The 14,827-nt window shown below is 45.9% G+C and overlaps 1 protein-coding gene and 1 long non-coding RNA gene across 5 annotated transcripts in view; one reads left to right on the top strand and one right to left on the bottom strand.

Annotated features, from left to right (window-relative positions):
* Positions 1 to 14,827, bottom strand: part of CD58 (CD58 molecule) — a 42,691-nt gene that overhangs the window by 24,189 nt on the left and 3,675 nt on the right. For all 4 annotated transcript variants that reach the window (XR_007126581.1, XM_047725529.1, XM_047725527.1 and 1 more), the window contains exon 2: positions 1,408 to 1,689. Coding sequence is in view for 3 of the 4 variants with exons in the window: in XM_047725529.1 (XP_047581485.1) it covers positions 1,408 to 1,689 (282 nt within the window). In the remaining variant the exon portion in view is untranslated. The remainder of the gene's footprint in view (positions 1 to 1,407; positions 1,690 to 14,827) is intronic.
* LOC125097672 (uncharacterized) lies at positions 3,531 to 4,552 on the top strand. Its single transcript, XR_007126582.1, has 3 exons — positions 3,531 to 3,631; positions 3,791 to 3,795; positions 4,445 to 4,552. It is a non-coding gene; the product is annotated as an uncharacterized LOC125097672 (long non-coding RNA).

Here is a 14,827-nt window from a genome sequence, read left to right as displayed (position 1 = left end):
CTTGGGGTACAGCAGAGGGCCTAGACCTCTGTGAGCAGGGTACTGGCGCTCAAGGCAGGTAGGCAGGAAGGCTGAGGGTGACAGCCTATGGAAATTCTCCTCTAAGTGCTTCTCAGTGAAACAAGATGCAAAGCCTTCAGCTGAGGAGTGGGTCTGGAGAAGAGGGTCTATGAGGCTTGAGGAGAGGAAGGATAATTGCTAAGACACTGGGGGACATACTGGATTTGACTGAGGCAAGTGACCAGAAGCTTCATGTGTGAGGCTTTGTGGGGCAATGAGTTTCTCTACAGCCACAGTGTGTTAGCACAAAACAGGGAGCGCACTGGACTGGACCTGGCCACACAGGCCATAGGAGTACAGCCGATTTAAAAAGGGTGCCTGGGTGGCTCCAGTCATGATCCCGGGGTTCTGGGATCGAGCCCCATGTCAGGCTCCCTGCTCAGCAGGGAGTCTGCTTCTCCCTCTCCCTCTGCTCCTGCCCCTACTCTCTCTCCCAAATAAATAAGTAAAATCATTAAAAAAATAATTTAAAATATTAAATTTAAAAAATTAAATTAAAAAAATTAAAAGGAGCAAGGAAACTAACCAAATTTTCCAATGCTTGGCCCAGTGAGTGAGCACATTTGGGCTGCCTAAGGAGGACAGGAGGTCACGCGAGGTAAAGGGATAGCAGAATTGGCAGAGCAGGGGACACCTGGCCTGACACAGTGGAGGGCTCAGAATGAGTGGTAATGACAACTTCTAGGTTCTAACCGTGGGGAAAGGCAGCGGAGGAGGTGGATGGAAGACAAGACCCTCACAGGAGAGGAGACTGGGGACTCAGAAGCCAGGATATTAGAACAATATATTTAAATATTATAATCACTAAGAATTATGACAGCAGGAACATCAGAAACAGCAAAAGTGGGCCAGGCTTTCCAATGATCCAGAAATGTTGGGATGTATCCAGGAGCCTACAGATGACAAGGAGAATGACCTGGAAGCATCAATGGGAAGTGTGGAGGAAGAAGGACTCCATCTCACATTCCCGTGTAAAGTGATAGAGGAGAGAAAAAAATCTACCTCCTGGGGTGCGGTGCAGGTGCACACTCTAATTTCCAGAGCATCATCTCTCAGTGGAGCTCAGAGTTCTGAGTTCACTGCTGCCACTACATCCCTTTCCAGAATATTCCCAGCAAGACAAGCAATGCTGCTCGCAGCAGCTCCACCCAGCTGGCCTCCATCTCCGTCACAACCTCTCCTCACTCAGAGGATGACGAGGGGACGGACACTGGTGTGCCTGACAGCCTAAGAGATCCAAGTCTCTTATTTCTCAGAAACCATTCATTTGTGTTCGTCTCTTAAAATAGTTGGACAGTTGCCATTTGAAACAAACCAATTTATGAAATAAAGTTATGGAATACTCACCAATCACCTTCAGAGTGAACGAAGTGTCGCCAGAATCCAGTTTATAGTCCCCCTCATCCGAAGATGTTAGGTTGAAGATGGTAAGGCTTCCTGATGTGGTGTTTAAATGAACTCTGTCTACAAAAGGTGGGAAAGCTCTGACGGGAGAGTCTGCTTCCCATTCAAGGACTTTATCCCTATTTTTTGTCCACATAATCTCTGTTAAGGATACAGAGCTTGATACAGGGAAAGTTACGCTCCCGTTCACAGTTCCAAACATCAGGGAATTACAGCTGATGGAGTCTAGGAGGGAAAAAGAAATTGGTTAGGAAAACCAACACGACTTGATTGAAAATAGAAAACCATCCTCCAAGATGCTCTTTGCGGGGGTGAAGGAGAGAGATTTTGCAGTAAAAATGATTCATCAGCTACTTTTTACACTAAGCAGATAAATGGCTGATGGCAAACACAGCTCACGGAAGGCGGGAGTTTCTTCTCTCATGGGGGCGCTGCGGCCCACATACACGCAAGAAACAGACTCAGCTTCGATGGAGCACCAAGTCCCCTTTGGGAACTGTGGGCAGCGCAGGCCCTCCAGAAGCCCCACTTGTGGGGAAGACAAAGCAGGCCTGGGGAGCTACCTCCTGGAGGGCCTTCCCCAGGAAGTCATGCTGATGCTCACCGGAGGCATCGCCCAAGGCCTGGCGGAGGAGGGGAGGAGAGGTAATTGTACTGATAGAGAAAGCGGAGCCTCCCCCCACCAGCCCCCGCCAAAAAAAGCAGGCCCCGAGTGGAGAAGGAGCTGGGTGTGTTTGAGGAAATAAAAGCAGCTCCCCATCGCTAGAGGAAGAAAGCAAGTAGGTCACAGGTTGGGGGTGAGGCTGGAGGGGCAGGCAGGGCCAAACCACAGCAGTTGTGAGTTGGGGCCTGGGGGTGTCAGGTAAGACAGGCTCAGGGCTTGGGATGGATCCTAATGGCAAGCGAAAGCCACAGGACGGTTTTCTACGCAAGACCAGTGACATCATTTAGACCAGCTGACACGGCCTGCAAAGTGGACAGTGGTGGCCCGGAACAGGCATGCAGGCAGGGCAACCGGAATCGAGGTCAGTGCTGGAGCAACTAGAGGGTGGCCTCCTGGGCGGGCCAGAGCAAGGTCTAGAGGGAGGGGACAGACAAAAGCGCAGACTCAAGAGCAGCTAGGGACAGAAAGCACCAGGGTTTAGTGACTGGAGGTGCAGACGAGGGAGAGGGGGCATTAATGGACTGGTCAGGTGTCCTTCTTGGCTGACTGACAGGCAATTAGTGGAGATCAGAAACAAGGACTGGGAAGCAAGCGGAGCCACTCAGGGCACAGGACTGGGTGGACTGGGTTCAGTGGCGTGGGGAGCATGGGTGAGCTGTTTTCAATTGTCCCTCCTCGAGAGTCAACTGTTAGCATCTGTGCCCGACCCGGTGCAGCCAAGCCTGGCTGAGAGCCTGAAATCCACACCGTGGGAGTATCCACAGCAAAGGAACTAAGGCTTCAAACAGAGACTCCCGCCTACTCGCCCCCAATCTGGCTATTGAATATTTACTACCACCACTAGACTGAGATATTCCTGATACCCCAGAATGGGTTTAAATGCATCTGGTTCCGGACTTGACTTCCCTGTTTAGAGAGAAGAGCAGCTGTTAAGGGAAAGACATTAACAATAAATTAAAACTTGAAGTTTTTGCCTGGTAGCAATCAGGGTAATTGAAAGAACATGGGGAAAAATCAAGACTATTAAATAGACTGATGGTAGGCAGCCGTGTTCAGTAATTTCAAATAAGGAGTAAATAGGGCCCGTTCGTCTACTGCGAGGATTTTAAAAACCCATCTCCCTTAATTAAGGGGGACTGCCCACAGGAATTCACCAGCAGCCTTGTTGGGGTGCTGGTCGCTCGACAAGACCACGTGGGTGGGTGGATGAGAGGGGCAGGATGTGAGGAGAGACGGTCTATCCACACCCACTAGTGGAGGCCTGAAATGTCTTGTGTGTGAATGAATGCAGGAGTGGGGAGGGCAGTGGGGGAAGAGAAGCGGTATGAGATGACCCTCGGCTGCCATCTTCCCAGGGAGAGGCCATGTCTCCTGGGTTTGAGAACAGGATGACGGAGCAAATCGGGAATGGAGCCAGTGCTGGCAGAAAGCACGGGAAGGGAAGGGGGAGACCAGATCCAAAAAAGCCAGTTTTGAGCTGGAAGAAATTCTCAAAATCATTTAGTCAGACTGTAAGGGCCTATTCAGCCAGAGCGGCCCCACCCCAGTTCAACTGCCATTTTGTTGTAAAACTTAAATTGACTCCCCCCGCCCCCTCCCAGGGGAACTTACTTAAAAGCAAGTCTGGGAAACCGGTCCCAGGTAACAAAGTCCAAATACAAGGGTGGGTCAGGCCAGGTGGAGGTATTCAATCAGTGGGGGCGCACACTGTCTCCCTAGTTACCAAGGAGTATGGCCCCCGCCCTTTGGGAGCCTTTGGGCGCCAATCCTAACCAAGGTGTGATAGGCTGGTTCCAATGTCTACTAGGGTAAATTGTAATTCAATTGGCCGCCTAGCATCACTGTGGAGTTTCCTGTGTGTGTTACAATCACCTGTGTGTGTGGCCAGGCCCAACCACATGGCCTTTGCTCTATAAAAGTTACTCTGGGGGGCGCCTGGGTGGCTCAGTGGGTTAAAGCCTCTGCCTTTGGCTCAGGTCATGATCCCAGGGTCCTGGGATCGAGCTCCATATCAGGCTCTCTGCTCAGCAGGGAGCCTGCTTCCCTTCCTCTCTCTCTCTGCCTGCCTCTCTGCCTACTTGTGGTCTCTGTCTGTCAAATAAATAAATAAAATCTTTAAAAAAAAAAGTTACTCTGGAAAGCAAGGAGGGGTTGTCCTCTCTGAAGGGGTAGCCACGACCCGTCTGTTTGATGGTCAGTCAGATTCCTGATGCTTGGCGCAAAATAAAGCTTTGCTTGACCTTCGCTTTGTATCAGTCTCGCTCCTTTAATCACGGACCCATTATTGAGGGATCCAATTTTGGGGAACCCAAGAAGACAACTCCCCATCTCACAGGTGAAGTGACAAGGTACCAAGAAAACTGAAGGACAAGGTCACCGAATGCCTCCTCGCTGTCCGCGGTGCATTCCCGCACCCTTGTGTCCCTTTGTAACACCCATCACGCACACTGCAGCAGTGGTGCCGACCAGGCCGCACAGAGGAGCGAACAGGCTCACAGTCACTCTGCAGACTCAGGGTGGCAGAGGGCCCGGAACGCAGATTTCCCGACTCTTGTGCCGCACCCCCCTCACAGCAGGCTCATTCTGGAAATATTTGCTCTGCAAGTACCCACTGGGCAGCTCTACGATGTGGGGACCCTCACCCTCCACCCCCAGAACATGACAGATGCAGTCCCAGCCTCTCAGAGCTTACTTTTTGTTAGCAAAGTCAGACTTGATCCAAATAATTGTACCAGGGGCGCCTGGGTGGCTCAGTGGGTTACGCATCTGCCTTCAGCTCAGGTCATGATCCCAGGGTCCTCGGATCGAGCCTCACATCAGGCATCTTACTCAGCTGGGTGCCTGCTTCCCCCTCTCCTGCTGCCTGCTCCCTGCTCCCCCTGCTTGTGCACACTGTCAAATTATTTAATTTGTCCAACGTCCCGCTGCAGCTGTGCTCAGGGCCAGCAAGTAGAAACACAGGGTGTCACTAAAGAGCACCCACTTGGGGAGCCGACGAGGGGTTAGACACGGCTTGTGAAGAATGAGAAGCAGCAAGTGCCACCAAGTGGGGTTGGGGGGAGCAGGCCCCGGTTCAGGGATACAGGTCCAGAAGACAGGAGGACAATGCCATGAGACAAGAGGAGCTGGCGGGCTGCACGCGCAGGCAGAGCCCAGGCCTTGCAAAGCCTCAGACAAAATTCTGCCCTGTATGTTGAGACGAGAATGCTACCAAAGAGTTTTAGGCAGGATGGTGACAAATAAGACAAACTCTTTAGTTAAAAAATGTGTTTAGGGGCACCTGGGTGGCTCAGTGGGTTAAAGCCTCTCCCTTCGGCTCAGGTCATGATCCCAGAGTCCTGGGATGGAGCCCCGCATCGGGCTCTCTGCTCAGCGGGGAACCTGCTTCCCTTCCTCTCTCTCTGCCTGCCTCTCTGCCTACTTGTGATCTCTGTCAAATAAATAAAATCTTTAAAAAAAAATGTGTTTAAAAACAAAACATACATAGACACATAGATATAATTTTATATAGATGCAGAATGGAGATATAGACATTTAGCACAGTCTTCTTTGACCTGTGTGGGTGTGTGTGGCTTGGATGCCTTACCCCATCTCCCAAGCCCTCTAACCACCCTCAGTCCAGTAATTTCCATTAACAACTCAGAATATACCCTTTTTTCCCCCTCCCTGCTCAGATCACCAAATAGAGACAAAGATGCATCACACATAATGCATATATATATATATAGATATATAGATATATACAAAATTATATGCCTGGTCATGATTTAACAAAAACGGTCTTATGCATACTTCTCCACATCTTGCCTTTCCCACAAGAGTACCTCATAGAGGTCACACCAAATCCACTGGTAGGGTGTGAATGAATCATTATTAATCAGCCATCCACCACTGATGGTCCCTAGTTTCTTCTACTACAGTAACTGTCACAACCATACCTGTGTCCAGGTTCTTGCATATTTATGGCTTTGTATCTATGGCACAGTGTCCCTGGAGTGGGGCTAAATTAAAGGGCAACATATTCTTTATTTAAAAGAAATTTTTAAAGATTTTATTTATTTATTTGACAGAGAGAGCACAAGCAGGGGGAGTAGCAGGAAGAGGGAGAAGCAGGCTCCCCACTGAGTACTGAGTCTGATGTGGGGCTTGATCACAGGATCCCTGAGCTGGAGGCAGACACTTAACGGACTGAGCCACCCAGGTGCCCCAGATTTTTTAATAGGCGCTGCCACAATACTTGCATTTGCAATTTACATTCTGATCAGTAACATCTGAGTTACCTTTTCCTTGCACCTTGTGAGCATCCAGCGATCATTTCTTTTTTTTTTTTTTTTTGCACATTTAATTATCAGGCACAAAGTGACATCTCACTGTTCTCTGAATTTGCATTTTCCTGACCTCTAGAAATTTAAGCATCTTTTCTGTTTTTTGGTAATTTGGATCTCCTTTTCTGAGAATTGTCCTTTTGTATCCTTTGCCTTTTGTTCTGTTGGCTAGCTCGTCTTTTTCTCATCAGAGTTTATGAGTTCCTTGTACGTTACAGAAATTTTTGTTATCTATATTATAATTCTTCTCCAAGATGGGTGGTTGGTGTCATTCCCTAAGACAGGGAATGTGAAGGGGAGCCAGCTGGGGCAAGAAGATCATACTTTCAGATGCCACACTGGGTGGGGTCTGTAAGACTCCCAGGTGGAGATGTCCAGTAGGCTGCTGGGCACACAGGAGAGGATAAAGGCTTGGGGAGCATTACATTTGTAGTGGCTACTGTCTAGCATTCCCTTCCCACAGTAAACTCTTTTCCACTGTACTTCCAAGACTAACCCTGAAGTAAGTTGCTGATAGGATAACTGCCAATGAAAAAGAAGAATAGGAGAAAGGGGAGTGAGTTCTTTCTCAAAGGTCACACACTGCGAATGAATGAATTTGCACACAAACAGCAGCAAAGGAAAGGGGTCAGCAGTGGGCTGGTTGCTTTGCTGATATCGGGGTGGTCAGAGAGGATGCCAACTTCCCACGCCTGGGGGGCAGAATGGTAAGTGCCCAGACTCTCAGGCAGGTGGGCCCAGTGGAACTCTCAAAAGCCTCCCATATGAGCTGTAAAATGTAAATCCTAACGCCCACCACAAACGATTGTTTTGAGGGTTGAATAAGACTGAGAGTCTTTACACAATGGCTGAAATAAATGTGGCTTTCAACAGGGCTTTCCCTCTTTTTCTTGCAGTGAGTCAGGCCACATCAACGCCTTTGTTGTGTGTGATCCTGGCGGTGTGACCACTGAGCGTGGTGCGGGCTTGCATCATTTACAAACGAAGGGAGAGAAAAAAATGCATTAGTGATAGCCTAAGCAGACGTTCCATGCCAGCCTGCATTTTAAAAATTGTTTTGAAGAATACTGAATGATCTTTTAAAGACAGGGGGGTACCTAATACCAATAGATAGAGAAATCCTACATCTAAAATCAGCCCCAGCTCCAAATACTTAGTGGCAGTGTCCTTGCAAAACATCACCATCACACCCAATTTTGATAATTCTTATATAGCTTGAAGTCAGAATTAGAACTCACATATTTAAAGATGAAGTGTCCTGATTTTTTGACTTAGAAAATATGGTCACCATAACTACTGAGTTAAAGAGGACAGATTCCCACTCCCAGCCACAAATTCCTCTGGGTGTTTTCCTTGGGTCCTGGGATTGACACTGATTGCTATTTTTAGTAATCAAACATTTGTAGAGTACTCATTATCTGCAAGACACCCTTGGAAGAGTTCTACAGATATGCAGGAGGCAGGCGCTATTTTTAACTCTATGTTGCAGATGAGGAAACTGAGGAACACAAAGATTAAGTGACTTGCTAGTGAAGTGGCAAAACTAGATTTTAACCGAGACGGTTTGAAAATTTAACCACTATTTTCTTATGTAGCCTGCTATGTGGCACATGGCTATTACAGACGTGACAGGATACATCCTAGAAACCGCATCTGTAGAAATCCTGTATGGGGACTACGCCAGCTGAGACTCAAGCACGCCTCTGAAACCTGCAGGCGAGGTAACGGGCTCAGGGGTCCCCAAATCACTGACTGTCACGGCCTGAGGGGTCCTGAGAGAACAAGAGTCTGTGGCCCCCAGGACCCCGGGCTTGATATACATGAGGAAATTGAGGTTTGACGGAGCAAGAAAGTGATAAACCCAAATCCCCAAAATGTGACGACCTAAGTTTTGTGATGGTAATGTTGCAGTTTGCAAACGACTTCAGATGTGACAAAGGGACATGGGACAGGGCTTCACAATTAGAGGCCATGAGAAAGGAAGCTGAAGGGAGGGTCTAGGAGTCTGCACTCCCCATGCGCGATGGATGGACGGTACCATGCGCGATGCGGAAAGGGGACAAGAGAGGCTTGAATGCAGGGGCGAAGGAAAGTGAGAGCCAAAAAAAAAAGAAAGAGAGGGAAAACAAGGGACAGGTGAAAACGTGACATGGGAAACAAAACCACAGGTGCCACTGCGAAGCCTGAGAGAACGGGGAGAAGCAGCATGAACAGAAGTCCCCGGTGCAGCCCGCGGACGCCCGCGGGCACTGGCGCGCATGCGCTCCTCAGCTCCCACCCACGGGCGCGCGTGCAACTTGCAGAACTTCTGATTTTCCAAGAAATGCTGGATGCTCAACTTTTGTGGGGGAACTTCTCATTCTTAAAAGGCGGCAACTGATCCCAATCTGAGTTCAGACAAAGGGTGGTGCTCTGTCTCCGCTGTTTCCCCGCTGCCTGGCCCAGGAAGGGCACTTGATAAATATTTGAGTGAATTAAGTAACGTAAATACAACTCGGCTAGAGTCCAAAAAGCAGGGTTTCCTGACAGAACCTCGGAATTTGGCAGCTCACCCAGACCCTGAGCTTGGGACAGCCCCCTCTACCATGTGCTGGCGAAAGAGGCACCTTTCCAGTGCCAGCCACCAGCACCACAGCCAGACTGGAGAGGCTGCTGGATCCCCACTCCCATCTCTCCCTCACTGCTATTCCTTTCAAGATGTCTCCTGCTTCCCCTTCCTGCCTGCTATCTGCACCAGGTAAGTGTGGACCCATGCAGGATGTCAGCTCAGAATCAAAGGTAACAGCCCCTATGGGGTCTAAGAAGATGCAATTTGTTTACTGAAGTCATTTCTTAGAAATGAAGGATGTGATTTTAAAGTCTTCTTCTCTCTCTAAAATATATTTTAAGGATGGCTTGCAGATTTTAGTAGCTAAGATTGAAGTTGATTTGATGAAAAAAAAAAATCCCCTAAAAGTTTCAGTACCCGAATATATAAATCTTGGTATTTCCCCATGTTCAATATTCTAACGGTGTTTCAGTTAAAGACTCCTTCAAGCGTGAAGACAGCAGGATGTGGGGGCATTCTGAACCCAAGTGAGCAGATGAGTCTCTTCTCCAGACGGGAGGTTGTGACCATAACCTTTCTCCTCTGAATCATGGCATACGGTCCGTTGACATCTGCCTGGAGTGTGAAAGTGGTGGCATTTTGGGAAACAAAGTTTCTCTCTACACACGTACACACATTTACAACACAGAGAAGTGGCCACTCTCCTAAAATGTCTGTTATCAGATAATCTGTCCTATTAGGTTCATAGATATTAGCAGATCAGTCAGACCCCAAATTCCAGTTTTGGGGTAGGAAATCTGCTCACCAGGTGTGTAGGTAATAAAGAGGAGATTGAGTCTTTTTACTTAAAGAAGTGCAGTGCAGCTCATTTCTTTAACCTAGCTCTTCATAAATCCACTCCAAATGAGTCTTAGGCCAACTCAGCCTAGAAAAAGTGACAGCATGGGCCTGAGAAAATGGGGAAGAACATTCCAAAGAATGGGAGCTACCAGATTACAGAGGTTCAGAAGCTGACTGAGGTCATGCAGAGGACACAGAGATGGTGCCCAGACACAGGCAGCCAGCTCCGGAGCCCGCATTGTTAGCCAGGAAGTGAGATGCCTTGGTCTTCCCTTGTCCATTCCATCCTTGTCCAGATCCAGTCAAGGACTTGTGCTGCCATGATTGCTAAAAACAGGAATCTCCTGCTCTCAGCTACACTACCACTGCTTCCCTGTCTCCTTGATTTCAGCCTGAAACAGCAGCCACCTGAATCTCAGAAGGTTGTAAGCCCCTTGGTACCCCCAGTCCCAGAAACAGCCTAGAACTTGCCCCACACATGCTCTCAGTTGTCAAGCTACAACTTGACTCCTGGTGAGCTCTTCTGGAATGGAGATATTGGAACCAATGAAATCAATTTCCTGTTGAGCTTTTCTGTCTCCTGTAAGGCTAAAGCTTTCCCTATTTTACCCGTTGGGCTGACACTTAAAGTCTTTTTCCCTCTCTATCTGTACAGTGTGCCTCAGTCACCATTAGTCACACATAACTCCTGAGCACATGAAATGTGGTCTGTCCAAATGGAGGTGTGTTGTGAATGTAAAAATACTCACCAGACACTGAAGATTTAATATGAAAAAGGGAATGTAAAATCCCTCATTAATATTTTCTAGATGTTGAAATGAAAATATTGTGGTTCTATTAGGTGAAGTAAAATGTATTATCAAAATCATTTTTGCTAGTTTCATGTTATGTTTCTAATTGTCAGCACTCCTCCAGCCTGTCTTTCAAGATACCCATATACCATCTTGCTCAAAAGCCCCATTTGTGAGCTCATTAGGCTCAAAAGCCACATGTTCTTGTTGGAGGATATATCTGAGATCTACAGCATGCTTTGGGGAATAATGACTTTACTAGAGCAATTTAAGACTCTGTGAGCCTTTTAAAATCTATTCTCCAAAGTCTGATTCAAGGTATTTCTATACACTATTGATCATTTCATTAAGAATTTCTTTATAATCCCTATCATTTTCAGGTTATTTGGCTCATAGTTGAGAAACTAATTTATGATGACACGGCCTTATTAGTTTCTTATGAATCTGAATTTCTTATTATTTTCTGACTGTGTATATAAAATAGCATTTTCCCCCTAGTTTTTAACTGTTACAGGGGGAAAATGTTCAAGAAACTACACAGCAGTGAGCCTGGTGGAAATTCAGACACTAATCACAACAGACATTTTGAGGAACATTATAGAAAGGAAGTTTAAGTCCACGAGGACCTGAAATGGGTCTTGAGAACAAGCCTATCAAAATAATTTGTTTCCTTCAGATGGCATACTTGGTCAAGGTCACAAAGGGTAGACCTATGAACTAGGAGCTCCCCACTGGGGGCAGAGAGCAGATATGAACTTATTACAGGGATTCTGGGCAACAGGTCACCTTACTTCCACTGATTTTAATTGGAGCCTCAGAGTCCTTGGACTCAGATGTCACTGGTACAGGCACCAGTAGCAGGAAAAGAAAAAGAAAGGAAAGACAAAAGGGCACAAGGGCAAGAAGATTTTTTAAAAGGAAGGGAAAACAAGAAAACAAAAAAGGAAATGGTCAAAGGAGATGCTGTGTCTATAATAAAGTAACAGGAAGACATTTTCTTGGATGCTAGTGGACAGACACCAAAAGCTATCTCCAAAGAAATGCTAAGATGTTTTCTAGCACTTTCGTGGGGACAGTCTCCGTATTTTACAACTCCTATTCAGACCTCAATGGGTTTGAACAAGTGGACAAGGTAGTATCCTGGTTTCACTTTTAATCCGGAGACAGGTTTAATTTGTGACTGCTGAGTCTAACTGTTTTCCTATGTAAAAGCTTTAAAAAACCTTCTGCACTTGAGAAGAAATCACTTGATTTCTGCACTTGAAATCAAAAGACAGAAAACTTCTGCAAACAAACACTCGTGCCTCATGTATGCAGGCAAACTTTCTGCTTTTAAACAGAGGAACTAATACCTACCCTGTAAACTTGTCTTCATTCAAGAAACACCTACAATGACAATAATAATGATAATTCTTGGACAATAAAACAAATTCTTTGACCTGGTTCTCAAAAGGTGGTTCTAAGTCTCTTCAAAAATTTTTCAAAGCTACCTACCAAAATTAAACCAAAAACCTAGTCACAAACACAATGTGGGAAACTTGATTAGATCTTGGTGTTTAGGGGCGCCTGGGTGGCTCAGTGGGTTAAGCCTCTGCCTTCGGCTCAGGTCATGATCTCAGGGTCCTGGGATCGAGTCCCGCATCAGTCTCTCTGCTCGGCAGAGAACCTGCTTCCTCCTCTATCTCTCTCTCTGCCTGCCTCTCTGCCTGCTTATGATCTCTCTCTGTGAAATAAATAAAAATAAAATCTTTTAAAAAAAAAAAAAAGATCTTGGTGTTTAAAAAAAGACATTCTTGTGACAACTGGGCAAATCTGAGTAAGGGTGGAATTTAGGTGATATGATGCATTACCATTAATTTTCATAAAAATTATAATGTGATCAGGATTACACAAAAGTACTAGGGAGTAAAGTATGGGTGTATAGAGAGATTATAACTGTAACAAAATGTTCATAAATATGTCAATAAATCCATATCCTGAATTCTACAGCCCGAACAAGGTTTCCCCAACCCCCTTCTGCAGATGATGCTTTTGAAAACAATCTTATGTGACTGCTAACTATGCTGTCCTACATAATTTTACATGTCTTAGCAAAATTACACTGAACAATGCATACATGTCACATGTAAGAGATCACCTATGGGGGCACCTGGCTGGCTCAGTCAGAAGAAGGTATGACTCTTGATCTCAAGGTTGTGAGTTCAGGCCCCAAATTGGGTGTAGAGATTACTAACAAAATAAATAAACTTAAAAAAAAAGAGAGATAAACAACAAAAGTTTGTTTATCTAAACTTGGGTTGGGAATGCACGGGTTCTGAGTCAGATGGACGTTGACTTCTGTCATGCTTTCACTTCTTTCCTGTGTGAAGTGAACCTAGACAAGGTACTTAACCTAAATGAACTTTGTTCTCCTCTTTAATAGTCCCTACCTAAAAAAACTGGTGTGATAATGAAATGAAAACAAAAATCCAAACTACTATGCATAGGACCTGGCCCAGAGTATGTACTCAATTCCTGACAGTTACTATTATAACAATGGGTCTAGTTTTCTTATAGGAATACACCACACTATTTTGACTCAGAGTATCTTCTTCCTAAATAAAAACACACAGATTGTGAACCTTGATTGCAGAAAGAAAAATGAACAAGTTTCACTTAATAATGTGAGATAATAACTTAAAAAGGAGAAATGCTAGACAAACACTGTATCATCAATGTCCAGGTTTAACACACTGTGTTGTTAAAAACAAACAAACAAACATGAAAACAAATCAGTGAAAGAAACATTTTAAGAAGTAGCTTTGTTTCTGCGTACAGGGAAAGAAAATCTCTGTGGAGATAGCTGGCAAGATAAAGGAACTATACAAAGCAGCAACAGAAGAGGGCAGGTTCTGCTAAAAAGAGCTGAAGCAACAGTCCTTATTGAGCTTGGCTACCTGCATGGACTACCTCAGCCCCATCCACGTGGCATCCTGACGATGCACCCAATCCTGCTGGTTCCTGCTTCCAAACACACCCCCGTCTCCCATCCAGTTGCCCACCCGTGTACCTGCACTGTTCCTATGGCCTCCCCAGCTGGTCCCCCTGCGTCTCTTCTGCTCCCTCTACAGACAGCTCTCCAGATTCACCAGAATAATTCATTTACACATTCCAGTCACTATAATTTCACTCCTGTTCAAAATCCTTCAAAACGTCCCATTTCATTGGGAGTAAAAAGTCACAGTCTTTAAAGGGGCCCACAGAACTTTATCTCTAGGACCTAGCCCTGACTGTGCTTACAACTTCCTTTCCTACTGCTTTCTGGTGCAATGGGCTCCTTGAATGCCCTTAAATGCCAGAAGCCCGTCTCAGGGTCTTTGCTACTAGCCCCTCTGCCTGGAATACTGCTCCCTCAGACAGCTGCCTGGGTCACTTAAGGCCACGCTCACCTGTTACCGTTTTAGGGAGACCCTCCCCGGGCTACACAGTGTAGAACACGAACCACTAGAGAGCAGGGTGGCTGAATGCAACATCAGACATTCAGCCCATGGAAGACTAGGTAGCTGTAAAAAAAGAATGACAACAGGGGCGCCTGGGTGGCTCAGTGGGTTAAACCCTCTGCCTTTGGCTCAGGTCATGATTCCGGGGTCCTGGGATCGAGCCCCGCATCGGGCTCTCTGTGAAGCAGAGAGCCTGCTTCCCTTCCTGCCTCTCTGCCTACTTGTGATCTCTGTCAAATAAATAAATAAAATCTTTAAAAAAAAAAAAAGAATGACGATGATCTCTATGAACGATATGGAATGATTATCCAGACATATGGTTAAGAGACAAAAGCAAGGTAGAAAAGGGTATATTGAGAATGTTACTATTGTTACTGTTTTTGCATCAAACACTTGTATCCACAAAAAGAAACAAGGATAAAACAGAAACAAACAGTACCTGTTATGACAGGGAGAGGGTGGGAACAGGATTTCTCTGAGCATATCTCTATATGGTTTGACTGGCATCATATTAATATTTCACCTACTTAAAAATTAAATCAAGGGGGAACCCTAAAATTGAATGGAAACAAATTAATGCAACTATATATTGCATTGATAGCATAACCACCCAGAAGAAAAAAATTAATCCAAGTAACTTTTAAAAGACAGTATTCTGTACATATTCAGTGGGATATATGGATGAATAAAAAGAATCGTGAAGAAACTCCGAACTG

The sequence above is a fragment of the Lutra lutra genome, chromosome 4 (assembly GCF_902655055.1).
Source record: "Lutra lutra chromosome 4, mLutLut1.2, whole genome shotgun sequence".
NCBI classification, from domain to species: Eukaryota; Metazoa; Chordata; class Mammalia; order Carnivora; family Mustelidae; genus Lutra; species Lutra lutra.
The sequence above is the reverse complement of the archived record's forward strand: the minus strand, read 5'-3'. Positions and strand labels throughout refer to the sequence as shown.